Raw genomic sequence first — 17,917 nt, forward strand, 5'->3', positions numbered from 1 at the left:
TTTAAAAGGGAGATTTTATGTTACGTATGTTTCATCACAATAAACAATTTTTAATAATTAAAAATTTCTGGGACTTCTCTAGCAGTCCAGTGGTTAAGGCTTCGAGTTTCCACTGCAGGAGGTACAGTTTTGATCACTGGTTGGGGAATTAAGATCCCACATGCTGTGTGGTGTGGCCAAACAACAACAAAAAAAGAATTTCTAGCTATCAACAGACACCATAAAGAAATCAAAATATGAACTTTGGGAAAATATATTTGCAAAACATATAACAGGCAATGGAATAGTATCTAAAATACATATTTAAAAAATACATTAAATACATGTATTAAAAATACATACTTTATTTATTTATTTAAAAAACTCCTACAGATCAATAAGAAAAAGTTAAAACAACCAAAATTTTTTGGCAAAAGACTTAACAGAAAATACCAGAATTTATGCCAAGAGTCTCCTCAGTAATAGGGAAATGAAAATTAAAACAACAGTGAGGCACCATAGCATATCCTCACTCCGGCAAAAATTGAAGTTTGATAATATCAGGTATTGGTAAAGATATGGGGCTACTAGAATTTGGCACTGCTGATGGGAGTACAGACTATTTTCAACCATTTTAGACACATCTGGCACTAAGTTGAAGACATGTACACTCTATAACCTAGCAATTCCACTCCCAGGAATATTCCATGGAGGCATTCTTGCCCATATGTACCAAGAAACATACAAAACTGTTCATCACAGCAGCACCAGATGTAATAGCAAAAAACTGCCAACAACCCAAATGCCCACATGGAGTCAAGGAATAAATAAATCATGCCATATTCATGCAATAGGATACTTGCTGCCAATACCTAGGATCTGTGTGATCTTGGGAAAGTTACTTAACCTCCCTGTGCCTCAGTTTTCTCGTTAGTAAAATGAGGATCATACCAGTTATCAACTTCCTAGTGTCAATGCAAGGATTATTACCATTATTCAAGGCTCTTAGAACAGTGCCTGGAAGACAGAAAGCTCTCTCTGTAAACTCTGATGTTGTTAAAGATTCCTTGGTTCCTGTCGTTGAGAGAGTCCCTCCTGGCACCTGACCACACTTCAGTCTCTCCAATTCCCTTTAAACAATGTTCAGTTCAGTTCAGTTGGTCAGTGGGGTCCGACTCTTTGCGACCCCATGGAATGCAGCAGCCAGGCTTCCCTGTCTATCGCCAACTCCCGGAGTTTACTCAAACTCATGTCCATTGAGTCGGTGATGCCATCCAACCATCTCATCCTCTGTCGTCCTCTTTGCCTCCCGCCTTCAATCTTTCCCAGCCTCAGGGTCTTTTCCAATGAGTCAGCTCTTTGCATCAGGTGGCCAAAGTATTGGAGTTTCAGCTTCAGCATCAGTCTGTCCAATGAATATTCAGGACTGATCTCCTTTAGGATGGACTGGTTGGATCTCCTTGCAGTCCAAGGGACTCTCAAGAGTCTTCTCCAACACCACACTTCAAAAGCATCAATTCTTTGGTGCTCAGCTTTCTTTATAGTCCAACTCTCACATCCATACATGACTACTGGAAAAACCATAGCTTTGACTAGACAGACCTTTGTTGGTCAAGTAATGTCTCTGCTTTTTAATATGCTGTCTACGTTGGTCATAACTTTCCTGCCAAGGAGCAAGCGTCTTTTAATTTCATGGCTACAGTCACCATCTGCAATGATTTTGGAGCCCCCCCAAAATAGAGCAATGTTATGATCACTGATCTTTCCCACCTCCTTCCTCCCCTCGGACCCTATCCCACCTACTGCTCCTCTCCTGCAATGCTCCAGACTGCCTCTTGCCTCTGAGCTTCTGCATGTGCTCTGTCCTCTTCCTGAGATGTTCTTCCTATGTCTCAGCCTGCTGCACACCCACTTTCTTTGCCCAAACCCAGCTCCGACAGCACCCCTTTCTGCTCCACCCTACCTCCAAGCCTTCCCTCTCACCCCTCCCCAGGGAAGACTCAACTGTCCTCTGGGGATCTGGAACATGCCAGGCATGGCATGTTCTATCTGCATTTCAATTCTGGTTACTTTGTCTCCTCTCCCCTGAACTTTGAGATCCTGGAGGAGCACCCCTGTGTGCTGAACATAAAGTCCCATAAAAACCTAAATCCTGGACAGACCTAGAGATTGTCACACAGAGTGAAGTAAGTCAGAAACAGAAAAACACGTATCATATAATATATGGAATCCAGAAAAATGATACAGATGAACTTATTTGTAAAGCAGAAATAGAGACACAAAAGTAGAGATTAAAGTTATGGATACCAAGAGGGAAAGCACTGATGGGATGAACTGGGAGACTGGGTCTGACATACATACACTACTGTGAAAAAAAGAAATAACTGAGAACCTACTGCATAGCACAGGAAGCTCTGCTCAGTGCTTGGTGGTGACCTAAGTGGGAAGGAAATCTAAGAGAGGATGTACATATACGTATACCTGATTCACTCTGTACAGTAGAAACACAACATTGAAAAGAATTACACTCCAATAAAAATTAATTTAAAAGAATAAACAAACTGCATTCTCCCCCGGGAGGGAAAAACGTCTAAATCCTGTAGCTAGGCCTTTGGCAGCTGGGCTCAGGGCACAGAGTGGAACTGAACAGGCCGGGATTCAAACCCTGACTCCACCACTTACTTGCTGTGTGACCATGAGTGAGTCACTTAACTTTCCTGAATCCCAGTTTTCTTAATCAGCAAAATAAGCATATTAACACTGAATTTTCATGCTACTATGAGGATTAAACGTGAGGTGATGACCTATGTGAAGCTCCTAGTATATAGTAAGCACTTATAAGAGCTATTCTTCGGCTGTCCATCTGCTGGAGACATGTGCCTCCCTCACACACCTCCTGATACTCTGTAGCTGCAGACAGGGTACCTGAGTGTGAGAGCCTAAGGTGGGGCCAGAGGAGCTGTGTACCTCCTGAACTGTGACGGGTAGAGCAGGGGGCCCTGGCAGAGCTGCCTGTCCCACGCCTCCTGGTATCCCAGCCACAGAGTGGCTCCAGATCTCACTAACCACCCTGGGGGTCAAACCAACTTCTCCACCCTCCTCCAAGAATCTCAATCTCAAACCAAAAGAACACAACACAGCCAGCCTCTCACACCAGATTCCCAGTAGTTCTGGGGCCCAGCTGATCCCTGACATTTCATAGAGGAGGCAACTAAGATTCAGAGAAGAGATGTCTCTAAAGTCACTCAGTTGTAAGAAGCAGAGCCTGACCTTGAACCTGTCTATCTGCTCCTGATATGAGCCGAGCTGTCTCCAGGAGAAGGTGCCAGAGCCCTGAGAGGGGACCCAGACCAGCTGGGCACTACACCCACACCTGCCCACACCCTACTCAGCCTTGGCCTCAACCACCTGCCCATCCCTGTCGCAGCACAGCCTCCATTCTTCTCCTGCAGCTGGCACCAGTTGCCATGGCAACCGGTTGGTTGGGATGCTGTGGGATGAGGGACCATGTCGCAGAGTCAAGGATGGGACTCAAGCAGAGAGCAGCCGTGGGTTGCTTCCTGTCAAGACGGGCAGGCACCTGCCTCCACCACCAAACTCAAACACCCCCTCAAAACACTGCAGACCCAGGAATCCCAATTGTGGGCATCTGGCCCACATAGATAATCTGAAATGGGGAGAAGCCAGATGCACAGGGGTTCACCCTGGCAGTCCTTGGAGAAGGACAATGTATAGTCAACAACAGGTAACATTTCTGAGTATTTTTCTTGTACCAGGCACTGTGCTAAATGCCGAACACAGGACATGTCATCTCACCTGCCCCTTACCACTGCCCAATGAGTAAGTAATTTATTACCTCTATTTTACAGATGAGGAAATTATGCTTGGAAAGGTGAGGCCGCTTGCCTAGGTCACATTCAGACAGCAGCAAAGCCAGGCCTGAATGCCAATCTGTCAGCTTCTGAGCTTCATGCTCTTAACTACACGACAGTGACCAGAAATGAGAAAAGCAAGTCCCAGCCCACCCTCTGGTCCCAGCAGTGCCTGTAGACAGACATGATGCAGAGTTCAGGGAAAGCACAGATTTGCCAACTTGGAAACGTCTTCAAACTCTAAAGCATCTGAAAATCAAAGTAGAAGTCCCAGAACAATGAGGCACGGCATGAGCCTACTTATATATAAAAAGGTTCGATCAATATAAGATGTTCATATACGTATGCTGCTGCTGCTGCGTCGCTTTAGTCGTGTCCGACTCTGTGCGACCCCATAGACAGCAGCCAACCAGGCTCCTCCGTCCATGGGATTTTCAGGCAAAAGTACTGGAGTGGGGTGCCATTGCCTTCTCCATCACATATGTACAGAAGTTCATAAAAAAGAAGACTGGAAGAATGCTAACCATTAATATCAAACAAAGGGCAACTGGGTCAGGAGACACTAAAAGGGATTTCCTCATTCTATGTCAACAAATTCACTGTAGAAACAATTTTTAATACCTAAAAAATCAAGTTATAAATTTTGATCTGCATGATCCCATTTCTAGGCAAAGAAAAGATATATATGTACATGAAAAAGATGGAAGAAAGGCTATATACACCAAAATGTCAACAGGAGATAGCTCTGAATGTTGTTGGCATTATGGGGATTTTTATTTCTTCTTTAATTTCTATGATAAACATGTATTCATTTTTTAATTAAAAATGAACATTTTGAGTGATATTTACACAGATAATGTAATAGCATCTCTAATGTAATTATAGTATCAAATAGTGATAAATCACCACAGGCATTTATCACCACAGCTCATTGGTTCCTATCCTAGTTCAACTAATTTGCTTGTTTGACCTTGACATACTCACTTTACCTGTCCGAGCCTCAGTGTCTGCATCATTAAAATGGGTATATAGCAACAGCATCTTCTCTGTAAGGGTGTTAGGAGACTGAAGGTAAGTGCTTGGGAACAGTGCCCAGCATGTAGTAAGCATGCCAGGGGCCTTTACTACTGCAATGGTGGTGGGAATGCGCATAGCAGGAGTGCAGTAAGCGTTCTGGACAGCCTGCCTGGGTCTGCATACTGGCTCTGTCCTTTACCAGCTGTGAGACCCTGGGCCTGTAACCTCACCTCTCTGGGCTTCATGTGAAGACTAAATCAAAAGCACTCAGCACACAACACATATTCTATAGAGGTGATAAAAATTCAACTATGTGACTATGACATATAAAATAGATAACCAACAAGGAGCTACTATATAAAACAGGAAACTATACTCAATATTTTGTAATAACCTATAAGGGAAAAGAATCTGAAAAGAACATATATATACATATATATTCAGTTCAGTTCAGTCGTTCGGTCGTGTCCGACTCTTATATAATTGAATCACTATGCTGTACGTCTGAAACTAACATGATGCTTCAATTTTAAAAAAATTCAACTATGTCAGAAATATACATCAAACACAGCAATGCCATCTTCTGCCCTTGGTATATAAACATATTGACCATGATTATTTATATTAATAAAATGACAATTATTAGCATCAATAAAAGAACAATGGAAAAAGGGAAGCAGTGAATACAGGGAACATGGCTAGGGACTGACTCCCTTGCTGTGTGAGCTTGGAGAACTTTGTTAACTTCTCTTAGCCTCAGCTTCCCCTGGGAATACAGGGCTAATGCCTATCTCACAGGACTATTGTTACACTCAAGGAAAAGCACATTTAACATAAATAGGTTTACCTTGTGCCTTATGCTGTGCTAAGTACATTATTTCACATCATCATCTCATTTTTCCTCAAAACAATCCCATTAAAGTGGAACTAGAATTCCCTTTTCACACATGAGGAAACAGTTTAAAAAATATTCCAGGGCCACTCAACTAGGAAGTGGGCAGAGATAGGATTTGAACACAAGACTCACTGACACCAAAAGATAATGATGCCCTTCCCATCCCAACCTCTCAGAGTCAACTTACCAGTCTGGGGCCGCTTCCTGGGCTGGATTCTTCTGTTTGGTCCTGGTTGGAGCTGTCTGGCCATCTGTTAGTGCCCTGATCCTGGGCACCAGGCACTGGGTCCATTTTCAACTGTTTAGCACACTTGGAATTTCTCTGCCTCATGGATGGGCCTGAGCTAGCCTTGCTGGCTACAGGCTCCAGGAAGCTGGAGGGGGTGTCACCAAGTCCCTGCCCTGGCCTCCCCCCAGACACTGGTCGAGCCACGACCTCCAGCTCCTCCTGGTTGTGTGAAGCACCATGGCCATCACCATCACCAGGCCTCATGATGTGCTCAGCTTCTTGCTGTGCTGTGGAAGCCTTTCCAGACCCTCCCAGGCACAGCTCAGGGCTCTGGAGAGGATCCTGGGCAGCTAGCTGAAGTAACGGTCCTCCAGTGGGCACAGGGAAGCTCACAGGGTCACAGGGGCTGCCTGGTGGGGTCCCACCCCTTACAGTGGGCAAATATTCAAACTTCTCAATCCCTGAGTCACAGTCCACCCAACCTCCACCTGGGTGTCCAGGCCCAGACCCAGTGTCCTTGCAAGAGAGAGGACTGCACGGGCCTCCCAAGGACGCCATGTCAGCACCTTGCAGGGAGTCTCCCACAGCCTTGGGCTTGTCCCCACTCTGACCAAGCCATAAGAAGCTACCTTCCTGACCCTCCGAGGGGGTCTCAGACTTCCTACTTTTCTTTCTTGCCCCCACACACCCATTACAAAGATTCCTGGGACAACTTCCAGCTAAGACATCGTGCAGAATAATCTGGACCCTCTTGAGGCCCTGAGCCCTCCCCTGGGCAGGCTCTGTGGGCAGCTGACGGCGGAGCCTGGAGCTGGGCACTGAATTCCGGTTCTGTCCCACAGTTTGCAGCCCCAGGACCACTGGATGGGCCGTGGCCTCTGGGCTAGCCCCAGGAGCACCCACTGCCTGGGAGCTGGCACCTTGACAAGACTCTTCCCTGAGGACCCTCTTCCCACTGCCAGCACAAACGGGGTCCCCCGAGCTCTCTCCTGACAGGTCTGGTGCCAGGCCTGACATGGAGCTGGTTTCTTCCATGTCCTCCTGGAAAAGCCCAAGGCTGTTGAGGGGACTGAGAACGGGGTCCTCTGTTCTGGGACCCGCTGGAGCTGCCTCCTGAGACACGTCTCTTCGCCTCCAGGGGCCCAATACAGAAGGCAGGCCCTGTGAGGAGATAAGAGGGGGGTCTGACCTGCTGGCCCACTCAGGACACCAGGCCAATGGGAACCTCAGAGGCAGCCTCCCTTATAGGTGGCACCTCCAGGGCACCCAGGAACCACTGACATAAGCACCCCAGCGGGACACACTGCCCCAGGTGAGGGAGGGGAGGCCTGTCTTCAAACAGGGTTGAGCTACAGCCACCTTTTATAAAGTCTTCCCCTCTTCTGAGAGTTCACACATTTGCTTGTATGAGCTTTAAAGGCAACAGTTATCATTTATGAATTATGTACTTCTGTGCATTATTTCATTTCATGCTGGCAGCCACAGGCGAGGAAACTGATATCCAGTGGCTCGCCCAAGGCCACGCGCAGATAAAAAGTGGAAGACCCGGGATTCGGTCCCCGAAAAAAAGCCCAGCTCTAAATCACTCATGTTAATTGTCCATCACCCTCACATCGGGCCGCGCCTGACAGACATTCCCAATTACGTTCCCAGCCTGACCAGGCAGTCTCCCACCGCTCAGGGAACCCAGAACCCACCGACCCACTCGCTCTCACCTGGGGTCTGGGGTCTCTGGGCTCCCCTTCTCGGGGTTCGACACCCAGGTGTAAATGGGCTGAGATCACATGATGCCAAGAGCCCCCGAGGGCTGGGGGCGGAGTCTGTTGATACGCAAAGGGCGGGACCTCGGGCGTGCTGGCGTCGCTGCTCCGGCAGAGGGCGCCCTCTTCCACCCAAGGGCTTCCGGGAGGAAGTGCCTGACGAGAAAGGGCCTTGAATGCCTGCGTGAGAGTTTCATGTTGATCCTATTTCTGAAAGTACCTGAACCTCTAGAGGAATATCAGAATCAAATCTAGATTTTTTCCTCAATTACTTATTTTAATTATTGTTGTCTCAAATATAATTCATGTAGATGAACATGCAACACCCAACCCCAACAGAAAGTTTAGGAATTAAAACCTAAAAATGTCTTCTCACTTGCCCAGCTCTTGGGAACAACTTTCTTTCTTTTTTTATTCATGTGACTATGAATAATATACTCATACTTCCATTCCTTGGTTTATTAATGTCTTTGTTGTTCAGTCGCTCAGTTGTGTTCCTCTCTTTGCCACCCCATGGACTGCAGCTCGCCAGGCTAACAGTATCTATTGACTAACTGCTGTGTGATTTCATTACCAATCCTTCCTCTTTGCTCCTCCCAGTTTTTGTCTTTTATATTTATATGTTTTTTTGTTTTTCGACTAGTTGCTATTACAGTCGTCCCTTTGCCTGGGGAATTTGGTTCTCCAACTCTCAGGCACACCAGAATTCTGGAATCCTCAAGTCCCTTATACCAAATGGCATAGCCATTGTATGTAACCTATGTACATCCTCCCAAATACTTTGTCATCTCTAGACTGCTTATGATTCCTTGTACAGTGTAAATGCTGTATGAATATCTTGCATGTGCTTAAGAAATCCAAATTTTGCTTTTGGAGTCTTTCTTGAAATTTTTAAAAAAATATTTTCCATCTGGGACTTCCCTGGTGGTCCAGTGGCTAAGACTCCACACTCCCAATGCAGGGGGCCTGGGTTTGATCCCTAGTCAGGGAACTAGATCCCACATGCGATAATTAAGAGTTCCCAGGCTGCAACTAAAGATGGTGGATGCCGCAACTAAGACTCAGTGCAGCCAAATACATTTATGTATCTTTTTTAAAAGAAATGTTGCTGACTTTTTAAAATAATTAATTTATTCCTGGCTGCTCTGGGTCTTGATTGCACAGGTTCTCTCTAGTTGTCGTGTGTTAGTTGCTCACTCATGTCCAACTCTGCAAAACCATTGACTGTAACCTGCCAGTCAATCAATCATAATCCTCTGTCCATGGGATTCTCCAGGCAAGAACACTGAAGTGGGTTACCATTCCCTCCTCCAGGGGATCTTCCCCACCTAGGGATAGAACCCATGTCTCCTGCATTGGCAGGTGGATTCTTTACCACTGAGCCACCAGGGAAGCCCCATTTATAACATTATGACCATGTAAATACTTTCACTGCAGAACTAGAGATTTGACTGAGAGGTAGATGAAATTCCCCAGCATGAAACTTGTGCCATGTGAGACCATAAGAAGCTTCCACTCAATGGGATTACTACATTGTTAGAATTAATACATTTAAATATTGGGTTGACCAAAAAGTTCATATGATGTTATGAAAAAACCCAAACAAACTTTTTAGCCAATCCAATAAAGATGTTGGATGTTAAAAACATTATGTTGAATTTAGAAAGCAAGAAAATGTTAATGAAGGAAATTGAGTGCTGGGTATATGGAAACTCTCTGTACCAATCTTCATTTTTTCCCCCTCCAAATCTAAAACTCTTCTAGAAAATAAAATCTACTTTAAGAAAAAAAAAAAAGGAAGCTGTAGTGTGATCCATATTGAAAACTCTCATTATATGGCTGTCAAGGTCACAAATGAGGTTAAGAGGTGAGATTGGATGTTACCAATGACCACAATTACTGCTCTAAAGAAAAATTTTTGAAGATGACTTCCCACCGTGGAATGTCCTGGTCCTGATGGCAGAGACATGGACCAGGGCCATTAAGACCAAGTAGACTATTTTTCTGGCCCATTTAGATAATGAAAGTCTCCCACAATTGGACAAGGAAAGGAGAAGCAGAGGTATCACATGGCATAGAGGATAAAAGGGCAATGGTGACTGATACAAACAGTGCTATTTCAAGCCAAGGTTTCCATACTCTGTTACGGAAAAACCCGAACAAACTTTTTAGCCTATCCAATGTCTCAAAGACATGATGTTGAATTTAAAAAGCAAAAATATGTTAATGAGGGAAACCGAGTGCTGGGTATATGGTCTAAATCCTTAACCTATATTAATCCTATGTTTACCTCTTTTAATTTACCTTTAGTAAATTGGTTTAAAAACCCAGCAGGTCTCACTGTCTCCTGATATTCTAAATGTCTTGTCATACAAAATGATCAAGGTACAGTTTTGCCAGGTTTTGGCCCAATGCCCAATGAACTGTTTGCTGATTCCTCCACTGATTCATGACATCTCTGATGTATACCTTGTTCCCAATAATGCCTGGGTTTATTTCTGGATTCTTTCTTCTGTTCTAGTGATCAGGTTGTCTATTCCTAACTAATATGCCATTATTTTAATACTATGGTCTTATGATAACATCTTAATACCTCAGGGGCAAGTCCTATCCCCAGCTTGGTTCCTATTTTTCATAATTGTCTTAGCTGTCTGCATACCTTTATTCTTCCATATGAATGGTAGAACCATTTTTTCAAGTTCCCTGAAGAATTCTGTTTGGATTTATACTAAAATTTCATTGAATGTACAGATTGGGGGTATAACTGAGTATGTATAATACTGAGTCTTCTAACCTATAAATTTGATTTATTTCTCTCCATACTTTCAATTCAATTTTGTGATTTTTCTCCACCAAAATATTGTGCATTTTTATTAAGTTATTTTGTGCTCTGTAATCTTTGTTGCTCTTTTTTCATCTTACTTTTCCACTTGTTTATTACCAATGAAAAGGAAGACAGTTATATTTTGTGGACTGTGTATCCAGAAATTTTGCTGAACTCTCTCATTAATTGTAATATTTTTTCTATTGGTTTCTTATAATTATATGTAACTGTGTGATCATTAAGTCTGAAAATAATGACAATTTCATCTTGTATTGCATTAGAGTTATAGTTCCCTTTTTTATTTGATATCTTTTATTTAGACTGCATTTTCATTATATGTCATATTTCTTTTTCTAATCTTCCTGCATTGTGTAGCATTTGTAGTGCCATTTTGAATAGATGCATGGGAATTTTTTTTCTTTACTTAAATGGTAAATTTCTAAAGTTTCACAATTTTTGCTGTAGACTTTTGGTAGGTAATATATATTACATTAAGGAAATTCCCTTCTGTTATTATTACTAAATACTGTTTTCACTAATGAGGCAAATTTTATTGTATGTTTGCTCCACATCTTTTGATACCTTTCTACCTAAAACAATGCAATAAAATGCATTGATAACATTTTCTAATGTTGAACCATCTTTGCATTACTAATACAGTCCTTAGCTAAGTATGATTTAAAAAAAAAAAAAACACCACCACATTTGATTTAATACAGTTCAGCAGGGTTTTTGCATCTATGTTTATAAGAAAAATAGGTTAAAGATTTATTTTCTTATTCTGCCTTCTCTAGTTTTAGGGTCAAGTTTGTACTAGTCTTATAATATGAATCAGGTAGATTTCCTTTTTTATATAGTATCTGTAACATTGTATGAAGATTTTCTACTCCTTATAACATTTGGTGAAATTCACTGGAAAATTATATGGTGCCACTGGCCAATGAGACATTTTACTACTAGCTTGATTTATTAAATGACTATTGATCTATTCAGTTCTTTTTCTTTTTGAACCAATTTTAGTAGTTTATGTTTTATGTCTATCTTATCTAGATTTTCAAATTTATTTATTTTTACATGTGCTCCCCATCCAGAACCCCCCTCCCACCTCCCTCCCCATCCCATCCCTCTGGGTCATCCCAGTGCACCATCCCTGAGCACCCTGTCTCATGCATCAAACCTGGACCAGCAATTTGCTTCACATATGATAATATACACATTTCAACACTACCCTCTGAAATCATCCCACCCTCGCCTTCTCCCACAGAGTCCAAAAGACTGTTCTTTACATCTGTGTCTCTTTTGCTGTCTCACATATAGGGTCATCATTCCCATATTTCTAAATTCCATATATATGCATTAATATACTGTATTGGTGTTTTTCTTTCTGGCTTACTTCACTCTGTATAATAGGCTCCAGTTTCATCCACCTCATTAGAACTGATTCAAATGTATTCTTTTTAATGGCTGAGTAATACTCCATTGTGTTTATGTACCACAGCTTTCTTATCCATTCGTCTGCCAATGGACATCTAGGTTGCTTCCATGTCCTGGCTGTTGTAAACAGTGCTGTGATGAATATTGGGGTACATGTGTCTCTTTCAATTCTGGTTTCCTCGGTGTGTATGCCCAGTAGTGGGATTGCTGAGTCGTATGGCAGTTCTATTTCCAGTTTTTTAAGGAATCTCCACACTGTTCTGCATAGTGGCTGTACTAGTTTGCATTCCCACCAATAGTGTAAGAGGGTTCCTTTTTCTTTGCACCCTCTCCAGCATTTATTGTTTGTAGACTTTTTGATAGCAGCCTAGGTCTTCAAAGTTGTTCATAGTACGGCACAAAGTTGTTCATAGTATTCCCATGAGTCAAAAAAAATCTCTGTTGTATCAGAGTTATCATCCACTTTTCATTCCTAATACTGTTTATTTGTGCTTTTTCTCTTTCTCTCTCTCCTGATCAGTCTTTCTATGTTTTGTTTTGTTTAATAATTAGATTTTTGTTTATTTTCTCTGGGCTTTTGTTTTGTTTTTGCCATTGTATTTTCTATTTCATTACCTTCTGCTCTTTCTCTCATTATGTAATTTCTTCTGCTTCCTTTGGCTTACTATTGTTCTTTTAATTCCTTCTCTTTTTATGACTTAAAAAAAAATATTTGTGTATTTGGCTGCACCAGGTCGTAGTTTCGGCACGTAGGATCTTTTGTTTGCAGTGTGTGAGATCTTGTTCCCTGACCAAGGATTAAACCCAGGCCTTCTACACTGGGAGCATGGAGTCTTAGTCACTGGACCAACAGCGAAGTCTCCTTTTAATTCCTTCTTAACCTGAAACTTCAGTCATTTTTTTTTCTTGTTTTTTAAAAAATTATTTATTTTTAATTGGAAGATAATTGCTTTAAAACGTTATGTGAGTTTCTGTCATTACATCAACATGAATCAGCCATAGGTATACACATGTCCCCTCCCTCCTGAACCTCTCCCTAAACCCCATTCCATCCCGACCCTCTAGGTTGCCACACAGCACCAGGTTGAGCTCCCTGCGTCACAGGACAAATTCCCACCGGCTATCTATTTTACATAAGGTAATATGTTTCAATGCTACTCTCTCAATCCATTCCACTCTCTCCTTCCCTCACTGAGTCCACAAGTTTGTTCTCTGTGTCTGTGTCTCTATTGCTGCTCTGCAAATAGTTTCATCAGCACCATTTTTCTAGATTCCATATATATTCGTTAGTATATGATGTTTGTTTTTCTCTTTCTGTGTAACTTCACTCTGTGTATCAGACTCTAGGTTCATCCGCCTTAGTAGAACTGACTCAAATTCGTACCTTTTATGGCAGGGTGATATTCCATTGTATATGTGTACCACAACTTCTTTATCCATTCATCTGTCGATGGACGTCTAAGTTGCTTCTATGTCCTGGCTCTTATCCATGTTAGGGATCTAGGTTGCCCGTTCCTGTATCAAAACCTAATGCCCAATGATCAGAAGTAAAGTTGAGGTGGTCATGCTGACTGTGTATTTTAATTGTACGTCTGCATCTGGCAGCAGGCTTTAAGTCAGAATCTTCAGAACAGGTAAATGTTGATGTTTATCACTAAAGCCCATCTTTGCTCCCAAGTGTTTGTGCCAACTTACACTCCCACCAGTCATTAGGAGAAACCCCCTAATGACTCTGCATCCTAATAGGTGCTATTTTTTCACTTCTTAATGACCACTTTCTTTTTAATTTAATTTTATTTTATTGAAGTGTAGTTGATTTGCATTGTTGTGTTTATTTCTGCTGTATAGCAAAGTGACTCAGTTATACATATATATAATACATTGTTTTTTAATATTCTTTTCCATTATAGCTTATCAAAGGACATTGAGTATAGTTCCCTGTGCTATACAGTAGCACCTTGCTTTTTATTCATTCTGTATGTAACAGTTTGCTTCTGCTAAGCCAAGCTCCCAGTGCATCCGCCCTCCACTCTCCTCTCGGCAACCACAAGTCTGCTCTCTATGTCTATGAGGCTATTTCTGTCTCATAGATAGGTTCATTTCCATTTTTGACCACTTTCTAATTCTTAGTACCCTGCCTCTCACTCACTTTCTCTCTCTCCTTCTTCTTCTTTCTTTCCTGCAATACATATGTGTTTGGGGCATATATTTCTTTTCCATTTTAAAAGAAAAACAAATCTTTTGTTTTTTCAAGGAGTAGTTTGTTGAGAGTGTCATTTGCTACAGAAGGGCCTGGAAATATATATATATATTTTTTTTTTTTTCTTTTTTTGACCAACCTACATGTAGGATCTTAGTCCCAACTAGTAATTAAACCCATGCCCCCTCCATTGGGATCACAGAGTCTTAACCACTGGACCACCAGGGAAGTCCAAACCTGGAAATATAAAGACTAAATAAGAAAGGGCCCATCATATTACACATGTGGAATCTGAAGTATGATACAAATGAACTTATTTATGAAACAGACTCACACACAGAGAAAACAAACATGGTTATCAAAGGGAAAGAGGGTGGCGGGGGGTAAATCAGGAGTTTGGGATTAGCAGATACAAACTACTATACATAAAATAAAGAGACAACAAGGCAGTACTGTATAGCACAGGGGAATACATTCAATTTCCTGTAAAAAGCCATAATGAAAAAGAACAAGAAAGAGCCTAACATGGAGCCCAGGGGCATTGGTGGCTCTAGCATGGGAATGACTCTGTCATAGAAGGGAATGAAGCAGGAGGTTTGCTAGCAAAAGGAAGGGGAGGACTGCAAGGTCAAGGGGAGAGGACTTCCAGGAAAATGAGCATTGAGTTTATGGCCGAAGGAGCCAGGGAAGAGGGGATGATGGAGACACAGGAGCAAGGAGCTAGCTCAGTGTTGAGAGCATATGGGCATTACAGCTCTCTCCTTTTGTGCAAAGAGCACTCACTTTAGAGCTGGACAGACATAGGTTCAAATCCCAGGGCTGCCATTTGAAAGGGTGGCAACACGCTTAGCAGAGTGGTGTGAGAATCACGGAGCACCTAAACCAGTAGCCACTCAGTGCTCGGTGCTTCTTTCCCTCCCTTCCTTCTCCCCAAATGTCTGAGGCCCAGACTAGATTTGGAAGCTGGGGGGTGACCCTCGGCTGAGTGGGCTGCAGGGCCAGAAATTTCCTGCATCCGAGGAAGGAAGCGGGATGGGGAGAGCTAGGGCCTAGAGCCTAGCGGGGGAGAAGCAAAGGGGTTCCTGAGAACCAGGGAGAGGCAGCGTGCTGATGGGGGAGACCTTGGTGCTGTATGTATGGCAGGGAAACTGCCACTGATTGAGGGCTTGGGGGCTGGGCCTTCCTGGCTGGGCACCAGCCAAGTGAGTGGATGTGGAACCCCAGCACAAAGGGCTTTGTCTTCCTGGCCCAAGAGGTGCCATCTCCGCTCCCAGCCTGCAGCCAGCCGGCGTGGCCCAAGCTGGCTTCCTGCCCCACCTGCCCCTCCTCCTGCATCTCCAACTCCGTGTCCTGAGGTCCATCCACCAAGTCCTCCCAGCCAGAAACCTAGAAGTCAACCCTACCTCTCATCAGCCATAAGGTCTGCCAGCCCCACCTCTCCCTTTGCTTCTCCTAGCAGTTCCAGGGCTGGGGACCTTCCCCAGGCACCAGGCAGCTCTCCCCTGGCAGGATTCCCTTCAGTCAATTACTTGACAGGCTGGGCTTTGACTGTCCCATACACCTCTGGCCACCACACCAGAGGCCACTACAGATTCAACTAGGGGGAAGGTCTCAGTCTTGACTCCCTGAGATGGACTGATTTTTGTCAATTGGCTTCTCCAGCTGCTGGGGAGGGGCAGAGAGGACAAAGTTTCTTTTCCATGGATACCTTTGTGCATTTTCTTCAATTCTGGCTTCTCAATCTGAAGGACCCAGGGAAAGAGGGGAGGCAAACCCGTGATGGGAGAACAGACGTCCCTGGGAACTAAGCTTCCCCAGAGGCACACCCTGCATGGCTTCCACCAGCCGGCAGCAGCAGAAGTCAGTGGGGCGGCTCACTCAGAGGTCACCGTGCCGTCCCCTCCAATGAACCTGGCCTGCACGGGCCTCTGGGTCACCATCACTCCACCTCCTCCCAGCTTCCTCGATTTGCTGAAGGACGAGTTGTGGACTCAAGAACTGGAAAACCAGAAGCAAACCCTTTGGGCCCCAGGCAAAAGACTCTGGAACACAAGGCATCAGTTCTGTGTCCTGAGGCGCGGAGTCATCTGAGGACAGGCACCACGGGACTTTGCTGAGGCTGCCAGCTGCTGGGACCCCAGCCCCTGGGACCTCCTCTCTGACTCAAGGTCATGCCCTGGACACTGTGAACTCTGCAATCCTGGTCAAGGTTGCTGGGCACTGCCGGACCTCTGACTGAGCCCTCCTAAGATGCTCCTGAACCTGGCTGCCCCTGTAAGTTCCAGGCCGAGGCCGAAGGTTCTGGATTTCCTGTGCCTCTGAGCTCCTAGCAGCGGAGGCAATCGCTGGTCAGACGCTCCAAGGCTCCTGATCCCCAGCCTGCAGGGTCGTGGACAGACGCAGCCAATGATAAACCAGAGCCATGGCCGCTCAGGTGGACATGCTTGTGTTTATGCAAAGCTACTGGCACCTTGCCCAAGGCTGCTGATGCACACACATCGTATCAACGTGACTGCTTATCACTGTCGACCTTCGTCACCTGGCTGAGGTCGCATTTGTCAAGTTTCTCCACTGGCAAGGTTTCTCTGCGCCTCCCCCGCCCCCCCGCCCCACCCCCTGTACTCTTAGGAAGGCAGCCACCGTGTGCAACCCACACGTAAATAGTGGGGAATTATGCTCCATTCCTTGAGGGCAGAATGTCTACGTAAATTGTTTGGAATTCTGCATGGGAGGTTTTTCTCTCCTTAATCATTTATTTATATCATTTATTCAATCATGTATTTGTAATCAGTAAGAACTCATGGGTATTTATTGTGTGCTCTGGGTTGTAATCCAATGCTACTTTATTTTCTTTTGTTGCTCAAACTGTTCCCGTTTTGGTCACTGGGAGCTCTTTCAATTGGCTCCCGTGTCCCTTTGACATTTGACACACCCCCATTATTGTGTGTGTGTCAGGGGGCAGGTATATTTTCTACCTCCTTGGAGACTTTTGATGTCAGTTATCAGATGCAGCTGAAACTCAGAATGATCCCGCCCCCCTTTTTCACTGGCCCCAGCCACTTGCTACTGCGCCTCTGACTGTAGGAGACCTCAGAGTTGCTGGACAAACTGAACTTGGGACCCTGCCCTTTCCTGCCTCCCCAGTCACTGCCCTGCAGAAACAATGCCCTTTCCCCTGGCTGAGTCTGTCTGCCAGTTTCGGCCCCAGAAAAGCTTGGTGACCATAGTGACATAATTGCTTTCCTCAGTGTGTGTTAATAAACATATTTAAAGAACAAAACAAAATAAAAATTCTGCTTCCCTATGATCTTTGCAACCTACCTTATCATCTTCATTCCTGAATGTCAGATAAATGTTCTTTTGCTGGAAACTGTTTTTATGACCTGCCCTCCCATCTGGTCACAGTAGCCATCAAGGTCTTTGGAATCAACCAGACTCAGATTTCAATCCAAGTGGCCCTGAGCAGTCACTTGACCTCTCAATGCATCAGTTTTCTCATTTGTAAAAGAGAGATAATAATAGCCTCCAAATAGCTACCACCGAATGAGCCCCTGATCCATGAATTAGGTGGTAACTCACGAAATGCATTTAATACTCCTAATATACATAGAAAGTGCTCAGTAAATGGAAGCTATTCCCACTGTTACTAGTGGGAATCTTCCTTTGTCTCCCTCTCCCCGTCTCTCCCTCAAATCCGTCGTCTACTC

General features: G+C 44.1%; 1 protein-coding gene across 1 annotated transcript in view; it reads right to left on the reverse strand.

Moving 5' to 3' along the window:
* The window catches only part of SPOCD1 (SPOC domain containing 1), a 39,443-nt gene extending 23,816 nt beyond the window's left edge, over window positions 1-15,627 (reverse strand). Inside the window, exons 1-3 of the mRNA XM_086323461.1 lie at window positions 15,614-15,627; window positions 7,708-7,891; window positions 5,951-7,153 (exon numbers count right to left, since the gene is read on the reverse strand). Of these exons, the coding sequence (XP_086179587.1) occupies window positions 5,951-7,153; window positions 7,708-7,891; window positions 15,614-15,627 (1,401 nt within the window). The remainder of the gene's footprint in view (window positions 1-5,950; window positions 7,154-7,707; window positions 7,892-15,613) is intronic.
* Window positions 15,628-17,917: the final 2,290 nt, after the last annotated feature.

Source organism: Bos grunniens, chromosome 2, assembly GCF_055505025.1.
Source record: "Bos grunniens cultivar Pamir isolate PY7600 chromosome 2, Bosgru_T2T1.0, whole genome shotgun sequence".
Lineage (NCBI taxonomy): Eukaryota > Metazoa > Chordata > Mammalia > Artiodactyla > Bovidae > Bos > Bos grunniens.